Source organism: Orbicella faveolata, unplaced genomic scaffold (assembly GCF_042242905.1).
Source record: "Orbicella faveolata isolate gen_17 unplaced genomic scaffold, um_ofav_v1 contig_26, whole genome shotgun sequence".
Taxonomy (NCBI): domain Eukaryota; kingdom Metazoa; phylum Cnidaria; class Anthozoa; order Scleractinia; family Merulinidae; genus Orbicella; species Orbicella faveolata.
In genome coordinates, this window is record NW_028301554.1 from 7,127,012 (window position 1) to 7,154,478 (window position 27,467).

Sequence of the window (27,467 nt, forward strand, 5' to 3'; positions counted from 1 at the left end):
ATTATGCTGATGGACAAGAACGATAATAATAACAACTAACTGACCAAATAAGCTGTCCCTCATACACGAAACTCACCCTCTCTAGCTATTTTGACATAATATACGCCCACTACCCAGACTATAATACCCTATTTTACATATTCACACCCTTCATACGCAAATAAAACAAACCTATATAGCTAACCCCGTTAAATAAAAATAACCATAACACAACAACCACCATAATTACCCCTTAAATTGCTGTTTTCCATGTAGAGAAAAATTCTCCTACCCTTACCCTCATAGAGATTTATTACCCCACCCAAAGGACCCATGCAAACCCCTAAAGTATTTCAACCAGACCCTTCATCAAACCTTCAGCATTTATTGCGCTATCTTTCACTCAATTTTTCTTAATTCTGCAAATGTTTTGTTTTCTATTAATTTATTTCCTATCATTATATTTTATTTATTTACTTATTTTATTTTATCTAATTTTAATTAATTAATTTTTTGTTGTTGTTGTTCTACCTTGTGGTTGACGTGGCTGCATTACAGTTTGTTGGTCCCTCAACGTTAGTGCAAGATTTAGCAACTAACCTTTACATCTTATTTTTGAATAATTTCCGCCTACACCCCCCCTCCCCCTAACCCCACCAACACACTTAACTTCAGAAATTAAACCAACCCTTGCAAACCTTGAAGTACCTTTCCACGAAACCACCAAACGTCTTCCCCACCACCACTACCTAACTTCCCTTCCATATCAATAACTTAAACTTAAGGTACTGAACATTTTTACCCCTTTCCTTACTATTTCATATGCTCATGGTTGCTTTGATTTAACATTTTTTTCCCTCTAACTATTTCATTTCTTCACCACAATTGAGCTGGAGTGTGCTGTGTTTCAGAGGTCGCTCCCTCGATTTTACCACTAACCTAAACGTTAATCTTTTGTCTATTTCATTTACATCCATAGGCATTCCCACCCTTGCATACATTTCTTTTTTCATTTTACTCACTGATCACGAAATTTTTCATCAGTGGAGTAGGAACCCACATTCTTGGGATTCCATATATCAACACCAAAGGAAGCCACGAAGGTTGCTAGTGAAACTACTGACTAATATACTTAATACAAAATGAAAGGATTCCTTTCCCAACATAACTCAGATTTTATTACCATGCCACATTACCTTATACTTAGTATAATATAAGGTCGTGTTCTACTGGGATCAACCGTTTCGACTGGAACCGGTGTAGTTTGGGTTGATACGTGTGACGTTTCTCAATAGATCACTTTCCTAACCATTTATGGTTGAAACGCGGTAACTCCTGGAAACAGTCCTCACGCGAGCTACAATCACGTGGTATAATCACGAAAATGCTTTTTGAACTGTTTCAACCTGGTTTGAAGCTGGTTCAAAAAGCCTTGAGCAACCAAACCAGTCAAAAACGGTTTTCCCCAAATAGAAGACGAAAAAACCCACCAACCAGAAACGGTTGAACCCAATAGAACACGACCTAAATGTATTGTATATATTTTGCGTTTTTTTTTTTTTTCGCTTGGCTAGAGAGGCTAGGAGCGTGTTCCTAAGTCGCTAAAAGGACAATTACTAGCTCAAGAACAAGTTCATCACACTGTGTAACATTGAAATTTCTTTCCAAGTTTATCTTTAATGATTGGCGTATATTAAGGAAAAAGGTGACTACATGTCAATTGATGCCGTCAAACATTGTTAACTCCTTCGGCTTTGGGTATTAGCTGTTTCCTCGACACGTTTGAAAATTGAAGGCATCGCACGATACAGCACTTACACCTTGCTTTCACATAACAAACGTTCTCAAAGTTGTAATTAATTATTACTCGGGCGTCGGTAGGAAACCCCGAGTCATAAAATCCAAGCGTTTTGGTCGCCAAAAGGGAGTCATGGTCCCAGGCGTTCCATGCGTAGACCGTGGAAACTGGGGACGAGAAACGCGACATTGCTCGCTCTTCGTGACAGACTGCGGTGTTTTGCGAAGAACGTTTTAGCAAGAATCGCGCCTTATACGTTCATCTCACTTACAGAGATGTCGATCGTTTTCGGAAAGGGTCGGTCCACGAATTATATTGCTTGAAAGCCAGCCAGGTATGCAAAGTTCACGCTCGAAATATTTTAGCTATAGCGCTGTTAATTTTCACTTTCACTACAAAACTCGTAACCTCTATCGATCGATTGGTCAATGCTGCGAGGTCTCTTTTACACTCAACTTCCTGTTTAATGTTTTGGGAAATTAATTATACAGTTTTATTAAAGGGAACTATTTACACACGTTCGAGATAACCGTCAGTTCTTTACAAACTTTTCCGTAAAACCACCATGGAGTATATGAATAACAAGCTTACTCATTCACTGTTTTAGGGAAATAAAATGAAGCAAAACATCCCAACCATCATTTGAAAAAAAAAAAACAGCAGATGTTTCTGTGTTGATCAACTTGTCAAATTTGAGGAACATGACATAAGCTTCGCGATGGATGACGCAACTTAGTCACGATTTATGGCAATCATTACAAAACTTTTCTGAAAAATTTTTCTTTCCCGTCTTTCAAACTAACACGGCCACTCTTTTGTTTTGTTTTATTTTTGGAACGAAAAAACAGAACAACCGATCTTAAGCGTTTTAAGCTTTTCATAATGACGTTTGTCGCAAAAAAAAAAACCGATTAAAATGATGATAAAATGATGAAGTGGGGAAATAAGTAAGGCTTTTATTTCATGGGCGCAATTTGCAATCACGTACAGAAAAGAACCCTGCCGTTGCTGATTCTTTGTTCCTGTCACGTTTATCTGGCTGCGTTACGATCTACGCTCATTATTAGCGACCGAAATAACACAATTCTAACAAGCGATTAATAATATCTGGAATAACTATCAAGCCCAACATTCACGAATTGAGGACCTATCTTGAAGTCCCTGTGTCGTTTTCTTTTGGCAGAAAGACCGTAGTGTCAACCTCATGTCCGTGTTGAAGCCGGTAAACATTGCAGTCATAACACGCTCGCAGACGCATTAAGTTGCACATGGGTGTCTATTAAGTCTTGACAAGTTGCGTCAGTGTAAAGTCAACTCAGACATGTCATGTGAAAGATTAGCCCACGATGATTGGTCTTAAAACGGTCAAAAAAACTACAAATTTGGTCATGATCTGTCACTCGCTCCTCTTTCTCATACATTGCGGTTTACAGAACTCCTATTTTTCCCATCAAGTAACGATACGTTATTATCGGCAAAGTTTAATCGACGTTTCAATCGTTCAGTGAAACTAAAATATGATGAGAACAGAAGCAGCTACGAATAGTTCAGAGAACGCACTGGTTGGCAGAAGGCATCGCATTGTGCGCCGCATTTATTTTGACATTTATATTTATTGTTGTAGGAGACTTGCTCACCATTGTTCTGTTTGCAATAGACAAGAGCCTTCGTAAGAGAAGTTTGTTCCTAGTCATCAATATGGCGTTTGCTGACCTGATGCTAGGAACTTTGGTTCCACCCATGTTCGTTTACGTTGTCGGGTTTGAATATCAGTTTTGGTCTGCCGGATTGCCGATGTATTTTACAGCTTTGCGCCGAATCGTTTATACCTTTTTCTCGCAGGCCTCCTTAACTTCAGCAGCTTTCATATCTTGCGAGAGATTTTACGCCACTTATTGGCCACGCAAGTATCGAAGACTATCATTACGAGCATACCGCATTGTTATTTGTTTGATCTGGGTAGTTTCTCTGGTTTTTGGCGCCATCTTCCCTGCATTGAAGCTCTTTATTTCAAGCAAACACGCTATATGTCCTTGGATGGTATACGCCCTGATTGTTATATTCATCATATGTGGTTGTAACATCGGCATTTGGAGAAAGTTTCAACACGGAGGGGTCGCAACACACCAACCACGCAGAGCCTCGCAAAGCAAACGCTTAACAAAGACTTTGATGTTTGTATCTACTCTTGCTTTGTTGTCGTGGCTCCCTTTAATCATTTCGATCAATCTAAATTTAGTCTATCATGTCCAGATACCTAGCCTTTGGTATTACCTGGTGGTAGTTTTGAATATATCGAGCTCCTTTGTGAATCCAGTTTTGTACGCGTTAAGGATTCCTGAGTTCACAGAAGCCCTGGTTTTGTGCTGCTCTAAAAGGTCAGCGGCGCCGATCATTACAGCAACTAAAAGACACAGGAAAATAAGAATAGAGCCCGGTCCACTACAACTGGCGTTTGAACAGGAAGTGATGGATACCAAACTGTAGTGAAACGAGAAAATAGAACGTCTAGGTTGATACTGCAGGTTTTACTTTCTAACATTTCATAACAAAACATTGTTTTGAACATTGTTAATAAATCATACTAATATTTGATTCTACGGTATGCAATGTTAAAAATATTGTGTATCGTCAGTGAACTCAACAAAAGGTTGAATAAGTGAAACTTTGGATATCAACTTTATTAGTACAGCATTAATGTACTCCCTATAAACACAGCACAAAATACAAGAGGTAATTAATTATCTTCATGCAATATCTTGTTACGATAATAGCTGGGAATTAAAATAAACCTCAAAATTAACAAGGATCCCTTAGAAAAGTTTTGGGCTTGGCCAACGATTTTTTAATTCGCCTTAATACTAGGTGAACATAACTTTGTAGTTGATCAAAATATACAGGTACGAAAGAGAATTAGCAGCAGCTATGAATATTATGATAAATAAGGACGAAAATATCAAAAGATGTTTGCCCGTTTCTACATCTGTAATAGGAACCGTATTCCTTGAAGAAGTGTACTGAGTTTTCTTTAAATATAATTTTGTAGAGGCGTGAGTTGAAGTTTGGTGACTAATTTATGACCGTTGAAGCATGTAACTCCCAGAAGAAATTAAGCGAAAAGAGAACTTAATGTTTTTGTCCACACACGTCATGTGCGGACTTTTAAACTGTACTGATCATCCCGCTTCCGAAACCATTTCACTTTCTACAAAATCTCATGCAGCTTTCTAAGTAAGTTTTGTCCTTCGATTGAAAATAATGTACTTTTCTAACCATTTACGGTTGAAACGCGGTAACTCCTTGCAATAGTCCTCACGCGACCTACAATTATGCGTTTTGAACTGTTTCCCCCAGGTTTGAGGCCGGTTAAAAAAGCCTTGATCAAGCAAAGCAACAGAAACCGGTCTTCCCCCAATAGAACACGAAAAGACCCAACAGCCAGAAACGGTTGATCCCAATAGAGCACGACCTAAATGTATTCTATATATATATATATATATTTTTTTTTTTTCGCTTGGCTAGTGAGGCTAAGAGAGTGTTCCTAGGTCGCTAAAAGGACAATTACTAGCTCAAGGATAAGTTCAGCGCACTGTGCAACATTGAATTTTCATTCCAAGTCCATTTGTTTTACCGAAACTGAAATTTAAGACAAAGAGAGCGCCAATGGTTATTTGATGGTCATTATTCAAATTTGTGGGTCATAAAATGGACAACGAAAACAGATGCCGCATCTCCATCACTTCATTAACACTGGGCCGCTAACAATGTGCACTCAATTGCCAATCTAACTCCAAGTGGCATGGTAAAACCAACTCCAAATCTCTAAGTTTACTTTCCCCGTCGGAAAGACTTATAACCATAACTTATAAACTCGAGTTAATAGAGAATTAAGCTGTAAGGTATAGTTCCTCAATGGTAAATACTTCTCGGAAATTCAAGATCAAACAAGATATTGAGTTAATATGATTCTTTTCCTTAATCTTTTGTAAAGTTAGAACGGCAAATATTTCCTTTTTCAACTAAAATGTTTAATTACGTGCGCCGCCAGAGACTAAATATCGAGGATTAGCTTGTGACAGATGGCAATTCACGAACGCAGCAAAATTAGAAAGCCACAGTAGGTCTGGTGGATATATCTGCTGTTTTCGCTTATAAATCGCTCTGCACATGTAAATCACTTTATACATGTATTTTGTAAAAAGAAAAATGTCGAACACTCCTAATGTCAATGGATTGTTGAAGAACTCCATGAACTATAAAAAGTAATTATTCATGCAATATTCATGCAATATTCATACAATATTCATATTCATTCATATTTATGACGTACCCCTAATGTCAATGGATTGCTGAAGAACTCTATAAACAATAAAAAGTTAATATCCATGCAAACCAAACAACTACATCTATTAAATTATCAATGACTTACCCAGCTGTTGATTAGGCTATTCTTCCTTCCTGTTTCACTCAAAGAATAATTGGCTTATAAACTAAAATAAAATGAGACATTTAACAATCACGTAACAACAAAATACTCGAAAACGCAGATAAAAATTCACAATATCCCTAGAATTTAAGTAGGAACCTGTCTCAAAATACAGTTCTGTGATATTTCCGTGTAAAGTTAAACAAATATACTAGCGTTTTTCACGGTAGCCGAGCAGCAATTTGTTGATTATTCTGTTTCGGACCAAGCTCATTGTGAATTTTAAATTCTTGCAAAAGGAATATGAAAGTCAGGATAATTTAGTACCCAGAAATGAGTGCTATTTTGATTGAGGACTTCCATTGCATTTTTTTGCAAAAATTTATTTCATACTGAGTTTTAAAAGCAAATAGTTTCTAACCATTTCAAGAAATTCAAATTTAGTCTAGCAAGAACAGTGCATAAAAGCTGCGGACTTTTGATTGGTTAACCATTAATAATTCGCGTACATCAAGGAAAAAGTTGACAATATGCCACTTAGTGCCGTCAGACGTTGTTACGTAAACGCCCACGGTTTTGCGCATGAGCTGTTTCCTCGTCACGAGACAACACTTCAGACCTTGCTTTCTGTCAAAACTAACCTTCTTAGACTATTTTTTATGGATAACATTTTAAATTTTGAACATTTTAGCGTTTTAAATTTTGTTTAGAATTCTCGTGTAAACTTTCCAATGGATCTCCAATATGGTTGCAGTATCCTCATTATAATTTTGCATTGTACATATAGATCTGAATTGGAATTAGTGTTCAACAGAGCTTCAAGCCGCTCAAGCTATTGTTTTAACAAAGGATCGTTTCGCTTTCTCTTTGGTAACAGAGCAGACTTTTATTCCTACTCCAAGTTTCCTCAGCATAAATTTCCTCGATCGATCCATCGATGCTTCGCGATCTTTTTAATTATAAGCTGCCTGTTTAATCTTTGAAATAACTAATTCTATAATTTTATGGCCACTAACGTAAGCAATCCAAATTCCGAGTAACAAAAACAGTTTAAAAAGCTGACGTCACCTAAAATTAGCATTTCACTAAATTTACTAGTTATTACAACGATGATTAGTAAATTTTAAAACGTGAAATGTCCATTCGTGTTGCCGCCTTAATTCGCTTTTTCTTTCAATCGCCTTGGGTCAAAAATTCCACTTAGCCGATAGTTATTTGCAGTGAGCACAAAATAACAAGGAGATAAACATGTTAAAGATATCGACGAGTTCCACAAAATATATTAGCACGTTTAGCCAAGCAGGCTCAGTGACCCGTTAATAACTGTGCCTTAAAAAGTGCAAATACAAGATATAAGCTACAATATAAGCCTTTCTTAAGAGGAATTCGTCCGTCATTTCTAAGTTTATCTTTAATGATTTGCGTATATTAAGGAAAAAGGTGACTACATGTCAATTGATGCCGTCAAACATTGTTAACTCCTTCGGCTTTGGGTATTAGCTGTTTCCTCGACACGTTTGAAAATTGAAGGCATCCCACGACACAGTACTTACATCTTGCTTTCACATAACAAACGTTCTCAAAGTTGTAATTATTTTATTTTGTAATCTTTTTTTAATATTTTAGCGCTGTTAATTTTCACTTTCCCTACAAAACCCATACTTTTGTTCCAATTAAATTACCTTATAATTAGTTAAGTTAAAATTAACCTCTATCGATCGATCGGTCGACGCTGTGAATTCTGTTTTACAATCAACTTCCTGTTTAATGTTTGGGAAATTAATTATACAGATTTATTGAAGGGAACTATTTACACGCGTTTGAGATCACCCTCAGTTCTTTACAAACTTTTCGGTAAAACCACTATGGAGTATATGAATAACAAGCTTACTCATTCACTGTTTTAAGGAAATGAAACGAAGCAAAACATCCAAACCATCATTTGAAACCTTTACTTAAAAGCAAGGGGAAAAAAAAACAGTACATGCTTCTGTGTTGATCACTGACTCGTCAAATTTGAGGAACATGACATAAGCATCGCGACGGATGACGCAACTTAGTCACGATTTATGGCAGTTATTGCAAAACTATTCTGAAAAATATTTTTCTTTCGCGTCTTTCAAACTAACACGGCCACTCTTTTGTTTTGTTTTATTTTTGGAACGAAAAAACAAAACAACCGATCTTAAGCGTTTTAAGCTTTTTATAATGACGTTTGTCGCAAAAAAGTTAAAATGATGAAGCGGGGAAATAAGTAAGACTTTTATTTCATGGGCGCAATTTGAAGTCATTTACAGAAAAGCACCCTACCGCCGCTTTGTTCCTGTCACGTTTATCTGGCTGCGTTACAATCTACGCTCATTATTAGCGACCCAAATAATACAATTCTAACAAGCGATCAATAATATTTGGAATAACTATCAAGCCCAACATGCACGAATTGAGGACCTATCTTGAAGTCCGTGTGTCGTTTTCTTTTCGCAGAAAGACCGTAGTATCAACCTCATGTCCGTGTCGAAGCCGGTAAACATTGCAGTCATAACACGCTCGCAGACGTATTAAGTTGCAAATGGGTGTCTATAAAGTCTTGACAAGTTGCGTCAGTGTAAAGTCAACTGAGACATGTCATGTGAAAGATTAGCCCACGATGATTAGTCTTAAAACGGTCAAAAACTATAACTTTGGTTATGATCTGTCACTCGCTCCTCTTTCTCATATATTGTGGTTTACAGAACTCCTATTTTTCCCATCAAGTAACGATACGTTATTATCGGCAAAATTTAATCGACGTTTCAATCGTTCAGTGAAACTAAAATATGATGAGAACAGAAGCAGCTACAAATAGCTCAGAGAATGCGACTGGTTCATCAATGATTGTTCCTTCCATGGCAGAAGGCATCGCATTGTGCGCCACATTTATTTTGATATTTGTATTTATTGTTGTAGGAAACTTGCTCACCGTTGTTTTGTTTGCAGTAGACAGGAGACTTCGTAAGAGAAGTTTGTTCCTAGTCATCAATATGGCGTTTGCTGACCTGATGTTAGGAGTCCTGTCGCTACCTATCTACATTTACACTGTTGGGAGCAGGTTTCAACTTTGGAAAGGGGCTTCGCCGATGTCTTTGCCAATTTTCTACACGATCGTTGATATCTTTTTCTCGCAGGCGTCGTTAATTTCTGCAGCTTTCGTATCAGGCGAGAGATTTTACGCCATTTACTGGCCGTTTAAGCACCGAACACTGTCAATGCGAGCATACCGTATTATTGTTTTCACTGTGTGGGCACTGACTCTCTTTATCGCCGCCCTCTTCAGTGCAACACATCTCTTGTTTTCATTCAAACGTGCTATGCATTATTGGATGCCATACGTCATGATTATAACATTCATCATATGTGGTTGTAACATCGGCATTTGGAGAAAGTTTCGACGCGGAAATATCGCTCCACAACAGCAAAACAGAGACTCGCAAAACAAACGCTTAACAAAGACCTTGCTATTTGTGTCTATTCTTGCTTTGCTGTGCTGGATCCCTTTAGTTATTTTGAACGGTTTAATTTTTGTGTATGATGTCCAAATACCGTGGACATTTTATGACCTGGTGAACGTTATAAATTACTCCAATTCTTTTGCGAATCCAGTTGTGTACGCATTAAGAATACCTGAGCTTAGAGAAGCCCTGGTTTTGTGTTGTTTAAGAAGACCAGCCGCGCCAAACATGGTAAACATTAATAGAAGAAGTAAGAAGACTCCGGCGACAGAGCTCAGAACTTTACGAACTCACAACAGTCTCCTACAGCTGAAGTTTAAACTGGAAGTTCTGGATACCAAAGTTTAGAAACTCTGAGTTGATGTTGTAGATTAGATGCTCTTGAATTGTGAAGCGAAACATATGTTCCGTGATCAGTGAAGCATTGCCAGTTGTGCATAAATTTGTTTACACGCATATTTTGTCTCTTAACTCCATTTGTGCACCGCCTCTAACCACAACTAAACTACAAGAAAATTTTAACTTGGTTCAGGATCATGTAACATATAAACTACTATTTAACAAATTTCCAACCAGTTTAGGACAATAATGCATGGCATGTTTAGTGTGTGATCTCTTAACCCATAATTATTCCACTGAATAATTTTAGACATCATTTTACGGTTGGTCAAAATTACATGTGAGTAAGACAATTTGGGCCGGAAACAAACATTGTACCCTTCTGATGTCATCTTTCGGAAACATATGAATGACAATGCCTTGCTTTTAAGTGGTGTTTTTACAGCTCATCAAACCAGGCCCTCCGATAAAGCAAACCTTCCCGGCGTTCTTTCGCTGGTTTCTCTTAGCTGTCGTGATGGCTAAAAGGTTGTACACACATTGTGACGTCAACGGTTCTTAATTTGCATATTTTGACCGCGCGCGGAATGTCGCACATTTTTTATTCGAATTGCCCAACTTCGAAGCAGGAAAAAAATTATTGTGCGCTTGTCCGAAGCCCAAAATCGAAATTTACCAATCAGAAAAAAAGTAGACTTCAATATTTTGGGGTAAAAAAAAGTGGGCAAAAATCTCATTTCATAGGCACTTCAAGGACATTCGCGCTAATTGTTTCTGCAAATGCTTACAACGCACGAAAATTCACAAGCCGCATCATGCATCGAGTGCGCGCTCACTAATATCAAAGTGCTCTGTGAACAAACTCGTGAATTGAACAGATGAATTAAATTATTTTTTTTGGATTATCTGGTTAAGGGAATTTTGTGGTTGATTTTTATATTTAGAGTACGAGCAGTAGTTCAGTGTTCGCTGATATGGTACCAAAGAAACAAAGTAACATTTGGATAAGATGGTATCACAACAGACCTTTTTCGCTTGGGCAGTTGTCCTATTACAGACCACGTGATATTCTCTAGAGAATTGTCCTTTTATCCATCTAAAAATTATTTATTCATATGCACGCGACTATTTCAAAATTTGAAAGGAAGAATTCTCAAGAGTATCATCACATGGTCTGAAATGGGGCAACAAACCGCCCAGTCGAAAAAGGTCTATTGGCACGATCATGTTATTACATGAAAAAATGAAGAAAATCTATCGATTAGAGGTTTGAATTTTTTGCAAAATGCACCATCGAATTTCGTTCTTTTTAGCTCTTCGTTTATCTGTGCGGCAGTTTCAACTGCCTATTAAAGTGTTACGTTTTGTGAGAATTATCAACGCAACGGATTCACTTGTACAAAATATTGCTAGGAAACTTTGTCTCCGTTGATTCATCTTTGATGTTTTAAGCTAAAAACCCTGGAGACCATGCTGATTTACACGCGCCAATTTTTCAAAATCAGACTAGTTTGCCACATGCTTTATCTCTGAAACGAAGTCCGTGACCCCCAATGTTTCTTCATTTATGAAACAAGTAATTAATGATCTGTCCGCAGTAGAAGTTTGAAGAAAATCTTTCGAGTAGAACATTTTCGCGCGAACGTCCTTAATTTAGCGTTTAATGTTTCAGCATTTGGTTTTCGGATTTTGGAGGTAAGCAAAGCGTTCGTCTTGTTCCTGGACCTCTTTATTTCACCTCGGTACTGATCCGTGCAAGTTTATGAGGTTTGTTATATAGATGCTTCAACCGAAAGCTGAAGGCTAGCTAGATTGGGCTTCAAACCTCTTCAGTTCGCTCTCTCAATAGCTAACTGTAAAGCGAACACGTTTTATTTGGGGGTTCGCGACTGGCTAATAACGGGGAAAACCGGGAATAATTGACTTGGGGGCTAGGAAGACAAACAGTCATTTGCTCTACATGAATTAGAAAACAAATTTTGATTTGCAGATTAGAATCATCTACTCTTTACCTCGAAGTGGAAGGAAATGTTAGTTTGCCTGCTCAAAACAATTAACAGGGTTTTGTTGAAGATAGGCATTTATAACCTTGAATTGCCTTTGTAGGGAAAAAAATCTCGCAGGCGAGAAGCATTAACACTAACCTAAAAAGGTATAGTAGGGCAATGATTTCAAATGAAAATGTCTTGATCCCTCAAAAAATGAAAAGTACACATCTTTCTTGCTGTATCAAGCTAACTGTATTCAAGTTTGTGAAATGTAGTTTCGATCATTATGCTCGGCAGTTTGCCGGTTTTGAGTGACTTTTTTTTTTAGCGGTTTTCAAGAAATTTTGAGAGGTTTCAGTCTGGATTCTCGTAGGCCCAATGCCCCCTATATCGACGAGTTTTTTATTACTGAATTACACATGTCCGATTGTGTGTTACGTTTAATGCTAATTATAAAAGCACTCGTGCTAGTTAGGTATGAGATGGTTATAGCCAACTCAGATCCAAAACGCGCGCTGGTGAAAAAATTGTCTGATATAACGCTAGGGTGATCGGCGACTAGACATTGCATGAGTACATGTATTTTGACATCGTTTGTCTATATTTTCATTGAGTATTTGAATTTGTTTTCCTACATTATTATTAGTTCGAAGAAGCGAATTTTTCATCAACAATTTTAGAAACCAGATGAAGCGTTTTGGCACAACCGTCGCTCAACGTTTTGTGGCGTGTTTTTAACCAGTCAAAAGGATCCTTTGTTTTCCATCGCCGTGCACTGTGAGAACTTTGTAGTCAATCAAAATAAAACATGTCTTAGTGCTCAAGTTGTTGTCGCTACGTTATAAATGAATTGGTTCATGCTTTTAGCTTTGCGAATATCGAGTTATGGATGCACTTTGGAAGTTTGGAGAGCACTCAAGAAGCTACACTTCTCTCTTGCTCTCCAAACTTCCCGCGTGCATCCATAACTCGATATACCCTGCACGCTAAGTATGAACCAATTCTTCAATACGTGGCAAAAAGTCTTGTTTTAACCAGACATGAAAACCGCAGAATTTAACGTGGTGAATATGTAAGAAATAATTCATGATCTTAAAAAAAAAAAAGAAAAAAAGAAAACCATCACCTTTCGACGAGCAAATGTAAATTGGTAGAGACTCCTAGCATGAAGTCAACACACGCCATATTGCTGAATAGAAACAAACTTCCCTTTCAAAGTCTCGGCCTGTCTGAGCGAACGGAATTATGGTGTGCAAGTCTCCTACGACAATAAAAACAAACTCTAACCTACTAACGGAGCACAATGCAATGCCTTATGCCTTGAAAGAAACAATTCTTGATGAAACCGTTGCGTACTCGGAACTTTTGTTTGAAAGCCAATAATCTGAAGCATTTTGCATCTCTAATGAAACATATTGTTGAATTAATCAACGATGATTGTCCCAGAAAAAGCGAAAAAACTACAAAGTCGACCGTGATGTGCCACTTGGTCACCCTTTAAATTTCTCCTGCTGCAATTGAACTTAGAAACCAATAAAAATTTAATCTTCGTAATTTATTCCTCCTCAAAGTTTCATTCCCCCGGCATGTCAAGTTATTTCATATCGCACGGTTCATTTGAAATACAATTATCAATCAAAAATGAAAAACACATTTACCGTTTTGTCAAGGTTGAACACACGTATACGTACATCTTGACAAAGTGCGTCAACTTTGAAAGTATGGTAGACCTAAAGCATAGCGTCTTAATGGAACATTATTCATTTAGTCCTCAGTGATCGGTCTTCAAAAATCGAAAAAGCTACACATTTAACACTTAATGACTGGTCCTGAGGGGAACAGTGCATTTTGTTTCCAGAGAATCTCAATGTGTCCCGAGACGAAGTCGAGAGAAACAAAATTCACTGTTCCCCAAGGGACCAGTCACTAAGTGATTTGTTGTATAGCAAAACCAAACAAAAGCAAATTTTGAAAAACGCGTTGAGATTCCAGCGACAAGATCAGGCCACCTTCGACCAACTGCACGCTCTGATCACGTGCAACAGCGGTCAACTTTTCGTGGATGACAGTGAACTGTTTCTTGTTTGACGTCATCGTTTTTCTTGTTGCCCGCTCATGGCATTTGGCAGTAACCAGTTTCATTGTTAGGTGAATGGGCGCGCTGTAGCAGGAAAAACGCCAGCTATATAACAACTGGCCTTGATGCCACTTGGTCTTCGATTCACTCTTATAAAGTGTGGATTATATAACTCCTATTTCCTGGTCTCATCTACACGTAGTCGTCGGCTGAGTTTATTCAGCGTTTCAATCGTTCTGTCAAAACTAAAAAAAAAAAATGAATATTACAGCAGCAGCTAACACTTGCTCAGAGAACGCGACTGGTTCAACCAGAATTGTTCCTTCCGAAGCAGAAGGAATGGCATTGTGCACCGGTTTTATTTTCGAGCTTGCCTTTATTATTGTGGGAAACTTGCTCACCATTGTTCTTTTTGCAGTAAACAGGAGACTTCGAAAGGGAAGTTTGTTTCTGGTAATCAATATGGCGTTTGCTGACCCGATGTTTACTTTAAATTGTCGGGGCTGTTTATCTGTTTTGGCCGACTGAATTCGAATGGATATCTTTGTATATTTTCTCCATAGTCGCTAATCCATTTTTTACATTTGCCTCGATAATTTCTGCGGCTTTTATTTCTGCCGAAAGACTTTACGCCTCGTATCGGCCACTAAAACACCGAACACTGTCAACGCGAGCATACCACATTGTTATATTTATGATCTGGACACTTCGTGTCGTTTTTGCCGCTATCGGCACTGCTTTGAATCTCTTTATTTCAGCTAGACACTCTACATACCTTTGGACGCTATACATCCTGAGTCTAATATTCACCGTGTGTGGCTCTAACATCGCCATTCGTAACAAGTTTCAACAGAAAGCTGTAGCCACACGATAGCCAAGAAGATCTTCATAAAACAAGCCCTTAACAAAGACCTTGCTGTTTGTATCTATTCTTGCTTTGCTGTCGTTTCTCACTGTAATTTTCATGCAATATATAATTTTTGCCTACCAAGGCCAGATACCTTGGAAATTTTGCCTTGACGCCTGCGCTGCACTTATTCCGCTCGTCCTGATCTCGAGCCAAATATCTCCCTGTCCGGCCCTTCCACTCCGTCAATAAGTATTTTATCACATGACCATTTTGTGGCTTCTTCAATTGTGAGGAGTTTTGACTTTCCTTCTTCTCTCGAAGTAACGTGGCAACTGAAAACCTCCGTAGTTCTGCGTCGGACAGTTCTCCAGGACAGCATCGATTTTGCGGGGCGTACGTGTTCTAATAGGGCGTGCGCGTTTTTCAGACCCTCTTACTTCGACGAGTACGGCCCTGACACGGGACCTTTCGTTATGGTTTTGCAAAGAAATAGCGCACGGGGCTGCACGGGTCATATGATAAAAACCTACCATTTAACATACAGTCGAACCTCCCGTAAGCGACCAGCCAAAATGTCAAGCCTAGGTGGTCGCTTACGGGAGGGGGTAACTTACGAGGGAATATTGGGCGAAAATTTTGCCTCATTAGCATATGGTAACTGCAGAGACTTACCCCATGTTTTAAATGTTTTTCAAAAGTCAATTTCGAGAAAAAAATACTCTACTTATCATTGAGAAATATCCGTCTCTTGTACTACCCAGTATTGCGCTAATGTTACAACAACTTATTATCCAATTTCTGCTCTATTATCTGTCAAGCTGTCGCTTACGGAAGGTCAAAAACAAAAGATAATTTCAAACTATTAGCTCTAAAAGTGGTCGCGGTCGCTTACGAGAGGTGGTCGCTTACAAGAGGTTCTAAATATAGTGATTTTTAAAAACTGTTGGTATTTTGGAAAACTGGTCGCTGAGGAGAGGTGGTCGCACGTTTGACTGTAATCCTAAAATGTTTCAAGGCAATAAGGCCTTCTTGGCATGTTTTCTAAGTTTTCGCAACAGATACTTTTTTCTTTCCACAAAAAAAAACAACAACAACACAGTAGCTTGAATAATGGGTGATTTCCAAAAACAGTAAAACTATAACTCGACACCTAAAACAAATATTCTGTAGTACGCTTTTAAATTTAATTTGAGGTAAGAGGTAATCCTAAGCTAAAAGGAATTTGAGAAAATTGCTTAGCAGCCATCTGCTTTTTCTAATACGCAAAATGACATTCATTATGTCGCGTGATGTTTAAGAGATATGTTATTACTGACAATAAGATTAGATGTTTTACGCACCATTTGTAAGCTTCTAACGTGAAAGTAATTACATTTCGGTTCTATACGCTGAAAGAGAAACTTAAAAAGGTTTTGTTAAGAATGCCCTACATTTTCCGTGGCGGACCAAAGTCTTAACTGCATTTTTGTTATCTTATGGCTGTGGGATTAGAGCTCATATTACAGCTCGTTTACTATTTTTAATGCAGGTTTGTGTCAGATGAATGCCTTTTAAAAGAGAAACACTCTGGAAATGCGGTTTGATATCAACCACCTGGAATAAACCGAGAATTAAGCCACGCATCGTTTAGCTTTACTGGAACACTTCGGCGATATCACGCTCTTCCGATTTTTCATTTAACCACAAAAAATCCTCATCATTTGATTTATAATGCTGAATTTAGAAAATTATTCATGCATGTTGATTACCTTTCATCTATGGTCTATTAGAGGATAGACGTATAGATGACCTGATTGAAATTTTTTTTCGTTTCTTTGTTATATAAAAGAATTTAAAGGGACGATAGCGTCGTCATGTGATGTTCTTTTAAAAGATCAAATAACAGCAGCATCGAGAATCAGAATCAGATTTATGTACAATGTTCTAGTTCTACAATTCAATTCATATCCTTCAACGTGAATGCTACAGTTTGGTGTCCATCTCTTCCTGTTCAAACGACAATTGAAGGTGACTAGGATCTGTTCGCAATGTTCTTAGCTGTGTCTCCAAAGTCGAGGTGGGAGCCATCTTATTTCTTCTTTTAATGTCTCCGATGTTAACTGCTGCTTGCCTTGCAAAACAGCACGAAAGAAAGGCTTGTTTAAACTCAGGAATTTTAAATGCATACACAATTGGATTTACAAAAGAGTTCGAAAAATTTTGAATGTTGGCGATAGTAAAATATCTCAAAGGTATCGAGATAGTTAACGCGTGTAAACAGCTCAAAACAATTAACGGTGTCCATGACAGCAAAGCAAGAGTAGATACAAACATCAACGTCTTTGTTAAACGTTTGTTTTGCAAGGCTTTGCTTTCCTGTTGCGAAGCGACCCTTCCATGTCGAAACTTTCTCCAAATGCCGATATGACAACCACATATGACAAGTACTAGAATTAAAGTGTATGGTGTCCAAACAAACACGGAATGTTTGAACGAAATTAAATTGAATAACGCGTTGAACACTGCGGAGATAAGGACGGCTACTGCCCATACCATACCAAGAACAATGCGGTATTTTTGCACAGTTAGTGTTCGGTGCTTAAACGGCCAATATATGGCGTAAAATCTCTCGGCGGAGATGAAGACCGCAGAAATAAGCGCCACCTGTGAGAAAACGGTGTCGATGATTCTGTTGACAGTTAAAAACTCTGTACTAGCTTCTGTCCATAGTTGATAATCATTACCGATAACGAAAATGTAGCCTGGTTGAGAAAATGCTCCTAACATAAGGTCAGCAAACGCCATATTGATGACGAGAAATAAACTTTTCTTACGAAGATTCTTGTTCAGTACAAAGAGAACAATGGTGAGCAAGTTTCCTGCGACACTGAAGATGGATATCAAAATAAACGCGCTACACCATGCAATGCCTTCTGCTTTGGAAGGATCAAGCATTGATGAACTAGTCGCATTCTCCGGGCTCCTGTTAGCTGCCGATGTGCGGCTTATTTTTGGCGCTTTAGATGAACGATGAAAACGTTTCCATCTAGAAAAAGACCTGTGACTTTACTAGTGAGGGTCTAAGGTCCCCTATTGAGTAGCCTGAAAGGCGACAGCTCGGAGTATTCTGTTTGTTCTTTTTGGCCTGTATGGAGGCCGATCATCGGCAAATGTCCACAACGGAAACGTTTGGAGTTTCAATACTACATAGGGATAAGAAAACAGCTGTTCACTTGCGTTTTTCGCTCTTTCAAGGCCAATCATCGTGCCGGACTAATTCAACAATGATGCATCAGTGACACGCAATGCCGTAGTTGAATGTCTACCTTAATGTCGACGTTGATACAGTCTCTTAGGATATTAGCATACGCATCTACAACGTAAATAAAGCTGCAGGTCTAATGTCCAAACTTCTAAGAGTGGGCTGAAAGAATACATATGTTCGACCTACCCTTTTAAACTGTTTTTGCGTGGAAAACATTATTATAGACTAGAAAATGAGAAGAAAAATCAGGTAATCAATCTAAATAGGAAATAAAAGAAATGCCTACACTAACTATTTGTTTGTAATAAAACAACCCTGTAGTTATAGATAACAGTACGTGATATTTACATATAAAAATAAAAATATGGGAACAATCTACGATATTGAGTGTATCATGACAGGCAGAGGTCACCGCGACCACTATTATTCTCTGACAGCATTCTTGAAGGATTTAAGGCTAGTGGGTTATTGCTTTACTTAATCCTTTATCCATACTTGTAGAACAGAAATGGCGTACAATAACTCCTGATAAAGTATTGTCCCTTCTGTTCACCGTTTACTTTATGACAGTAAGTTTGGCTTTCATAATTTAAAAAAGGCTTTACACTTTCATTTAGCAATAATTGCGTTCGAGAGAACGCAGTTCTAATCGGGTAATGCGGAAAAATTCGACATTTTGTGTATGTATCTTTCTATAGCCTCTTCCAGGCGTTCAGTTAGTTGGGGCGCACCGCGAAATTCAGCGCGCGAAAATAAAAAAAACAAGTGCGGTGAGATGAAGTTTTTTATATTTTTTCGCGCGCTGTTTTCTGCGCCGAGCCCCAACTAACTGAACGCCTGGAAGAGGCTAATCTTTACATGGACACCAATTTGGCAGCTCAGAAAAATTCTTTAGGGGCGAATGACGTCATCTCCATGTTTGTCCATATGCTTTCTGTGGAGTGTTGTACAATATTGCGGACTTTCGAGTGTCCAGACAGCTTATTGAAGACTGTAGCGGATAAGTTGTTTAAAGTTTGAAGTCAGTGTTAATGGCATTTGAAAACCTTGCAGACATGTCTTCATGAAATGTGTACGACTTTTCGTACGAACAGAAAGCTTGAGTTTGGCTGCGTGTTGTGTACCCTCTTCTCTTCGACCAAAACCAACGCTGCTTTCTGCTGAATAAACCAAAGGAGAAAATGTGTAGTTTCACTTCGCTGGCCTATATTTCTGTGCGCAAAATATGTAACATAACCCAACGAAAGTGTGTTCATAGGAAAAGAGTTCAACTCCCACAGGATTGCTTTGGTACACCAACATGTCCTCCATTCCATTGTTACGGAAGTGAAAATGCCCTGTAGCTGTTCCCCCAATGCCAAGGCGATTCAAAGTCGTGTTCGTAAACATAATATAATTGTCCTAGTTTTGGTAATAAAAGCAGGTTGTCTCGCATACCGAAGGAACAGGCATCGTTTGTGTTGATTTACGCGGTCAGAATAAAACATGGACTGCGGACTGCAGATTGCGGACTGCGGACTACGGGTTTGGGTATGAAACACAGAGTTAGGTATAAAACGCGGACTAAGCATTGCGAAATGGGCATAAAACACGGACTCAGGTATAAAACACGGAGTGCGGACTAAATGTGGCCTACCGACTGCAGTCCTTTTTTTATTGACCGGTCGTAACTAATACACAATACTTGTATAAACGAGAACAAACCCTATCATATGCACGTTCTTTGCGATCAATTCATTTGTTTTCGCCACTACTGGAGGGAGGCCAATTTCAGGCCTACCTAACAGCTCAGGCACAAAATGCTGTTCCTAAAATTTTGCTTTTTTAACATACCAAACCCACCAAAACTCGAACGCACTCTTTAATCTGCTTTACTACTTAACAATTAGATTATGAGCTCGAGATTTCTATGAGGTGAAAGTTGATGAGACCGAAGGCCGAATCAACTATCGCCCCATAGAAATCGAGAGGGAATATCTGATTCTTTTAGTAGAATTTCGAAAAACGATTCCAATTATTTCTGGTCTGAGTATTAAACTTCACGCTTTAGACAATTCGAACGGACTGAATTAATTGTCAGTTTGACATTTGCAGTTGTATACGAGCGCTTATCAGTTTCTTTCAAAACGTTCAAGCTTTTTTTAATTCAAGAAACCGTAAAGTGATCAATAACATTTCTATCAAGTCCAACATGCACGAATTGAGGACCTATCTTGAAGTCCCTGTGTCGTTTTCTTTTTCCAGAAAGACCGTAGTGTCAACCTCATGTCCGTGTTGAAGCCGGTAAACATTGCAGCCATAACACGCTCGCAGACGTATTAAGTTGCACATGGGTGTCTATAAAGCCTTGACAAGTTGCGTCAGTGCAAAGTCAACTGAGACATGTCATGTGAAAGATTAGTCCACGATGATTGGTCTTAAGAGTCCCTGTCCATAAAAATGGAAAATAATTCGGCAAGGGTTGAAAATTCGATTTCGCTCATATTCTTATGGTAGATAAGCTAAGACATGACAAAAACCACTGGATAGTTTTTTTTTGGCAAAATATCCTTTTATTTCAATGAAATATGCAAATTACCAACTTCGTTAACATCGTCATTTGACGCACCGTTTTATTAAGGAAGTTTGAGAGCCTCGCATGCAAAACCACATCATTCTTCCGTCTTTAAAACACGCAAATATTTTTGTGCAATGTTTAAATGTGTACTGGGTTGGTTTTAGGGAATGTTGCGTTGTCTTTTTGGGTGCAAAATAATTAAATTTCGAAGACATGTATTTCATTCACTTAAAAGTACTTCGTGAATATAATTAATTTTCACCTTGTGCGAAATCAAACCTTCAAATGGATTAAGCCTCTGGTGGTTGAATCGCTGAAGGATGATCTACAGATTCCTGTAAAAATTTCTTTGGGCAAATGATTGTGAGCGACGCGAGAGCTTTTCAAAGTACGTTAAAAATGCAAATATTTGACCATTCTCTCGTCAAATTTCAATTTACGGGTTAGACGTATATTTTAGCATGCGCCACATGACCTGACCAGTGTTAAGTAGAAATTGACACAGAGCTGATAATTTCGAAATGTTCTAACCTCATTTGCTGTAAAAGGCAGGTCCAAAGCCGATTTGACGTGTTTCTCTCACCATTCGTCGCACATAAAGCAGAAGTTTGTTTTTGTTTACATAACGTCCGATGTACATCGCCAACTGTCAACTTATTTAATGGTCGAATACCATGAATATGTGACCCTCTTTCGACACATATGATCACCACTGCATCTAAGTCAAAAACGGCTAAGTCATTTGTAGATAGTTGCTTGCTTTGCACTACACCAAAAATATTACGTTTGATCATCATGGTTTGATGGCTTGAATCCTTGCTTGCAGCGGTTCCCTGTTCGTCACGCAATGCTGTCATCCCAATTTAGGGAGTAGGGGTAGGACAATTTCTATCCTAACACATAAGGCTCCGTAAGGCTGGGAATCACTGGGAGTACACAATCGCGTTGAGTAGGAAGAGATACATTAAGAAGTGAGAAGAATGAATAGTTTACCATTGCCCCTGTTGTTATCTTTTACTCGACCACCGCTACCTACATGCCCTGCGTAATACTGTAACGCTAAACTCATACCTAGGTCTTTTCGCGCTGTGCAATTATTTTTGGTTTACATGTAATACAATGGGCTACCCCCGGGGAAATGGGTGGTGACCGCTTAATGGGGCTAGCCACTTAAATAGAGGTTGGTGTACCTTAAATATTTAATTTTTCAGTATCGGGTTATAAATTTCTTGGTGAACATGGAGTCAATTCAAGACAATCATGATAGACATGTATTTGAATTATCACTCGTCATGCACCTTAAATTTCAGACTCTTATCTGCCATCGCCCTTTCCAAAACAAAGTTTTTAAATTTTAGGTGGCCGCTTAATAGGGGTAAAGACAACAATGAAATCCTTATCGGAACGACCAAATGGTGGCCGCGGAGGTAACCGGTCAATAAGTGTTTTATTTACAATATTTTACTGACAATAACTTTGGACTGTATTGACAAAAGTCCTCTATTTTCTGTTAGAAACATACCAATGCCTCACCACTAGGCAAACAAAATACGCCAAATAAAATGGCATGGCCAGGGCTATTTACTCACGTAATTACTGATTAAATTTAGTCTGTTTTCTCACGAATTAGACACGTTGTGATTTCCTATTTTTATTTCAGCTAGTTCTTGCTTCATTGATCTATAATTTGTTCCATGGCGATTTTTTTAAAATTCTAGTGAGTACAGGCACTAGCTTAATCAGCTGTTGTCTGAAACATCAAAACGTACAACAAACGTGATTTGGACCGAGGCCAAGTACACTATAGAAAACGATTATATAAATATACACATATTATTATATATATAAACAAACAGATGAAGAATGATTAAATTGTTTCATTTATCCTGAGAGTGCTCTGTACAAAATAGATCAAAATGTGCAGCACATGCCGTGACAGCATTGCGTGACGAACAAATAACGGCTGTAAGATTGTGCTGCGCCGACACGCTTATCAGCAATGGTCAGCAATCGATCAAACGTATCATTTTGGCGCAGTGCAAAGCAAGCAACTATCTACAAATGACTCAGCCGTTTTTGACTTATATGCAGTGATGTTCATATGCGCAGAAAGATGGTCACAGATTCCTGGTATTCGACCAATAATAGGTTGACAGTTGACGATGTACATCGGGCGTTAACGTTGTGTAAACAAAAGCAAACTTCTGCTTTACGTGCGACGAATGGTCAGAGATCGACTAGAAACACGTCAAATCGGCTTTGAACCTGCCTTTTGCAACAAATAAGGTTAGAACATTTCGAAATTATCAGCTCTGTGTCTATTTCAACTTATTATAGGTCAAGTCATGTGGCGCATGCGAAAATATACGTCTAACCCGTAAATTGAAATTTGACGCCGGATGGTCAAATATTTGCATTTTTGACGTACTTTGAAAAGCTCTCGCGTGGCTCACAATCATTTGCCCAAAGAAATTTTTACAGGAATCTGTAGATCATCCTTCAGCGATTCAACCACCAGAGGCTTAATCCATTTGAAGGTTTGATTTCGCACAAGGTGAAAATCAATTATATTCACGAAGTACTTTTAAGTGAATGAAATACATGTCTTCGAAATTTAATTATTTTGCACCCAAAAAGACAACGCAACATTCCCTAAAACCAACCCAGTACACATTTAAACATTGCACAAAAATATTTGCGTGTTTTAAAGACGGAAGAATGATGTGGTTTTGCATGCGAGGCTCTCAAACTTCCTTAATAAAACGGTGCGTCAAATGACGATTTTAACGGAAGTTGGTAATTTGCATATTTCATTGAAATAAAAGGATATTTTGCCAAAAAAAAACTATCCAGTGGTTTTTGTCATGTCTTAGCTTATCTACCATAAGAATATGAGCGAAATCGAATTTTCGACCCTTGCCGCGAAATTATGATTTTGTCTGATTTTTACAGGCAGGCACTCTTAAAACGGTCAAAAAACTACTAATTTGGTCATGATCTGTCACTCGCTACTCTTTCTTAGCTATTGCAGTTTACAGAACTCCTATTTTTCCCATCAAGTAACGATACGTTATTATCGGCAAAGTTTAATCGACGTTTCAATCGTTCAGTGAAACTAAAATATGATGAGAACAGAAGCAGCTACGAATAGCTCAGAGAACGCCACTGGTTCATCATGATCAATATGGCGTTTGCTGACCTGATGCTAGGAACTTTGGTTCCACCCATGTTCGTTTACGTTGTCGGATTTGAATATCACTTTTGGTCTGCCGGATTACCTATACTTTAAAGCTTTTTACTGAATCGTTGATACCTTTTTCTCGCAGCCCTCCTTAACTTCAGCAGCTTTCATATCTTGCGAGAGATTTTACGCCACTTATTGGCCACACAAGTATCGAAGATTGTCATTACGAGCATACCGCATTGTTATTTTTTTGGTCTGGGTAGTTTCTCTGGTTTTTGACGCCATCTTCACTGCATTGAAGCTCTTTATTTCAAGCAAACACGCTATATATCCTTGGATGGTATACGCCCTGATTGTTATATTCATCATATGTGGTTGTAACATCGGTATTTGGAGAAAGTTTCAACACGGAGGGGTCGCAACACAGCAACCACCACTGGTTCCATCTTCTCTCTCCTGCATTACAAGCCTATAGATTTAAAAGAAATGTTAAAGGATCATTTTATTATCAAGACATATGATACCACACAAATCCATTAACAATAATATAGATATTATGTATATGAAATTATTTATGTGATCAAGTCTACAAAAAGATATGGCAGAATCATAAAGCCAAAAATACACTATAATAGCAAATTAATAATTTACAAGGCTTACTAAGAACTATTGTTGTGTGTTGTTACTGAAGAGAAATATAACATTTGCATATAATCAATAAAAATTATTGATTTCTGATTCAAGTGCAATTTTCTAGTTAGAAAACTTCTGTTTTGGGTGGAGAAAAAAAAATTATTTTGATAAATAATTTGCTAGTGCATATATTACCCCAAGTCCTCGATATCTGAACTATCACTTCCACTGTCCTCTGGAGGATCTTCATTGAGCTCAATTAGAGCCTCTTGAAGAGGAAGTGCTCCTCTGCAATATAAAGTAACTATTAAAACAATGCTCTCAATTATTACACACATGCGTAATTATTATCATGCTACATTTCATGATAAAACCACCTCTAATTAAATTATTGTGGTCTATATTGCACACTGCCTTTTATAGCAATAGTGATCATTGGCAATCAGCAACTTTGAAAATAATTTTCCCATAGTGTTGATTGTCAAAGAAAGCTGACCAGATGTACATGTATCTAACTGTTGCCAAGTACAAACAATCATTTACCTCCAAGTCATTTCATCTGAATCACTTGAACAACTTGATTCACTGTCAGGCTCATCTGAATTACGATACTTGTCAGCATCTCCTTTCATAATGACCGAGTCATTCTTGACCTCACATATGACATCATTGACACAAAAAGAAGAGGCGCCTGTTGAATCAAAATCAGCCGATATACCTGTAATAGCGACATCACCATCCTCACTGCAACAAAGAAGTTGAACACAAAACATATTTCGTAATACGTTCACTTCATACATGCATACCTGTATCATTATATATAGATATATATTATTGGCTCAACCACATACATGTGTAGTTGGTCAGACTCAATGTTTCATTGAGACAAACAAAACAGTAGGTGATATATAAAACAACTATGCAAGTCACAGGACATTACATTTTGAGCATCACTGACAAAGTCGCCAAGCAGAAAGGGAATTTTGTATATCTGGATAATAAAGGTAACATGTGGAGGGCAGCATGATTGAAAAGACATCAGTTACTTGACTGGACCTTTCTGATAAAAGCAGGCATGGATGACAGATCCACCCTTACAACAACATAGCCAATCAGCGAACGGCATTCGTGATAGAATGCTAGTAGATATATACTAAACCCAGTTAAAGTACATACAGCTGGATTGTACAGATCCAATATATTTCTGAATAGCAAGCTCTTTTGCAACAACATAAATAACAAACTAACCTGTCATGATAACGCCTCCCAATGATAAATCTGGCAACTGCACCTGGATATCTTTCCCATTCATTGGAGTGGAGGTTACAAGAGGGACAGCTGTGTGACATGTAAATGAATGAATAGATACATAAATAAACAAATAAATAAATATATAAGGAAAAAAAAATAAACAGACTATAAAGGAAATATGTAAAAATAAAACTGACCAAATGAATTAAGAGTGCCTGCCCGTACAAATCAGACAAATTCTTAATTTCGCGGCAAGGGTCGAAAATTCGATTTCGCTCATATTCTTATGGTAGATGGGCTAGGGCATGACAAAAACTACTGGATAGTTTTTTTGGCAAAATATCCTTTTAATTCAAAGAAATATGCAAATTACCAAATTCCGTTAAAATCGTCATTTGACGCACCATTTTATTAAACAAGTTTGAGAGCCTCGCATGCAAAACCACATCATTCTTCCGTCTTTAAAACACCCAAATATTTTTGTGCAATGTTTAAATGTGTACTGGGTTGATTTTAGGGAATGTTGCGTTGTCTTTTTGGGTGCACAATAATTAAATTTCGAGGGACATGTATTTCATTCACTTAAAAGTACTTCGTGAATATAATTAATTTTCACCATGTGCGAAACCTTCAAATGGACCAAGCTTCTGGTGGTTGAATTGCAGAAGGATAGTCTACAGATTCCTGTAAAAATTTCTTTGGGCAAATGATTGTGAGCGACGCGAGAGCTTTTCAAAGTACGTCAAAAATGCAAATATTTGACCATCCGTCGTCAAATTTCAATTTACGGTTTAGACGCATATTTTAGCATGCGCCACATGACTTGACCAATGTTAAGTTGAAATAGACACAGAGCTGATAATTTCGAAATGTTCTAACCTCATTTGCTGTAAAAGGTGGGTCCAAAGCCGATCTGATGTGTTTCTCTCACCATTCGTCGCACATAAAGCAGAAGTTTGCTTTTGTTTACATAACGTCCGATGTACATCGCCAACTGTCAACTTATTTAACGGTCGAATACCATGAATCTGTGACCCTCGTTCGACACATATGATCACCACTGCATCTAAGTCATAAACGGCTAAGTCATTCGTAGATAGTTGCTTGCGTTGTACTACACCAAAATATTACGTTTGATCATCATGGTTTGATGGCTTGAATCCTTGCTTCTAGCGGTTCCTTGTTCGTCACGCAAACTGTCATCCCATTTTAGGGGGTAGGGGTGGGACAATTTCTATCCTAATACGTAAGGCTCCGTAAGGCTTGGAATCACTGGGAGCACACAATCGTGTTGAGTGGGAAGAGATTAAATTAAGAAATGAAAAGAATGAATAATTTACCACTGCCCCTGTTGTTATCTTTTACTCGACCACCGTTACCTACATGCCCCTGCGTAATACTGTAACGCTAAACTCATACCTAGGTCTTTTTCGCGCTATGCAATTATTTTTGGTTTACATGTAATACAGTGGGCTACCCTCGGGGAAATGGGTGGCGACCGCTTAATGGGGCTAGCCGCTTAAATAGAGGTTGGTGTACCTTGAATATTTAATTTTTCACTATCGGGCTATAAATTTCTTGGTGAGCATGGAGTCAATTCAATACAATCATGATAGACGTGTGTTTGAATTATCACTCGTCATGCACCTTCAA

General features: G+C 38.1%; 3 protein-coding genes across 3 annotated transcripts; 1 reads left to right on the plus strand and 2 right to left on the minus strand.

Annotated features, from left to right (window-relative positions):
* The first annotated feature begins 8,772 nt into the window (after positions 1 to 8,772).
* On the plus strand, positions 8,773 to 10,213 carry LOC149107905 (adenosine receptor A3-like). The gene has a single exon (XM_089295965.1). It carries the CDS (start codon positions 9,020 to 9,022, stop codon positions 10,037 to 10,039), a length of 1,020 nt encoding a protein of 339 aa, XP_089152091.1. The 5' UTR covers positions 8,773 to 9,019; the 3' UTR covers positions 10,040 to 10,213.
* A 6,624-nt stretch (positions 10,214 to 16,837) lies between these two features.
* Positions 16,838 to 18,188, minus strand: LOC149107906 (adenosine receptor A3-like). The gene is made up of 2 exons (XM_089296157.1): positions 18,158 to 18,188; positions 16,838 to 17,941 (listed from the first exon to the last, which is right to left on the minus strand). The coding sequence occupies exons 1-2, from the start codon at positions 18,186 to 18,188 to the stop codon at positions 16,908 to 16,910; spliced, it is 1,065 nt and encodes a 354-aa protein (XP_089152283.1). The 3' UTR covers positions 16,838 to 16,907.
* Positions 18,189 to 24,169: 5,981 nt separating this feature from the next.
* Positions 24,170 to 25,440, minus strand: LOC149107907 (uncharacterized). Its single transcript, XM_089295983.1, has 3 exons — positions 25,107 to 25,440; positions 24,759 to 24,851; positions 24,170 to 24,399 (listed from the first exon to the last, which is right to left on the minus strand). The coding sequence occupies exons 1-3, from the start codon at positions 25,376 to 25,378 to the stop codon at positions 24,333 to 24,335; spliced, it is 432 nt and encodes a 143-aa protein (XP_089152109.1). The 5' UTR covers positions 25,379 to 25,440; the 3' UTR covers positions 24,170 to 24,332.
* Between the last annotated feature and the right edge of the window lie 2,027 nt (positions 25,441 to 27,467).

Coding starts and splice junctions, on each gene's coding strand:
- LOC149107905 (XM_089295965.1), top strand. CDS start 9,020: ATGATGAGAACAGAAGCAGCTACAAATAGCTCAGAGAATGCGACTGGT.
- LOC149107906 (XM_089296157.1), bottom strand. CDS start 18,188: ATGATTGGCCTTGAAAGAGCGAAAAACGCAA. Junction 17,942..18,157: donor TGAAAGAGCGAAAAACGCAA/GTGAACAGCTGT, acceptor GTTCATCTAAAG/CGCCAAAAATAAGCCGCACA.
- LOC149107907 (XM_089295983.1), bottom strand. CDS start 25,378: ATGATACAGGTATGCATGTATGAAGTGAACGTATTACGAAATATGTTT. Junction 24,852..25,106: donor TCAGATGAAATGACTTGGAG/GTAAATGATTGT, acceptor TTTATATTGCAG/AGGAGCACTTCCTCTTCAAG. Junction 24,400..24,758: donor TCAGATATCGAGGACTTGGG/GTAATATATGCA, acceptor TTAAATCTATAG/GCTTGTAATGCAGGAGAGAG.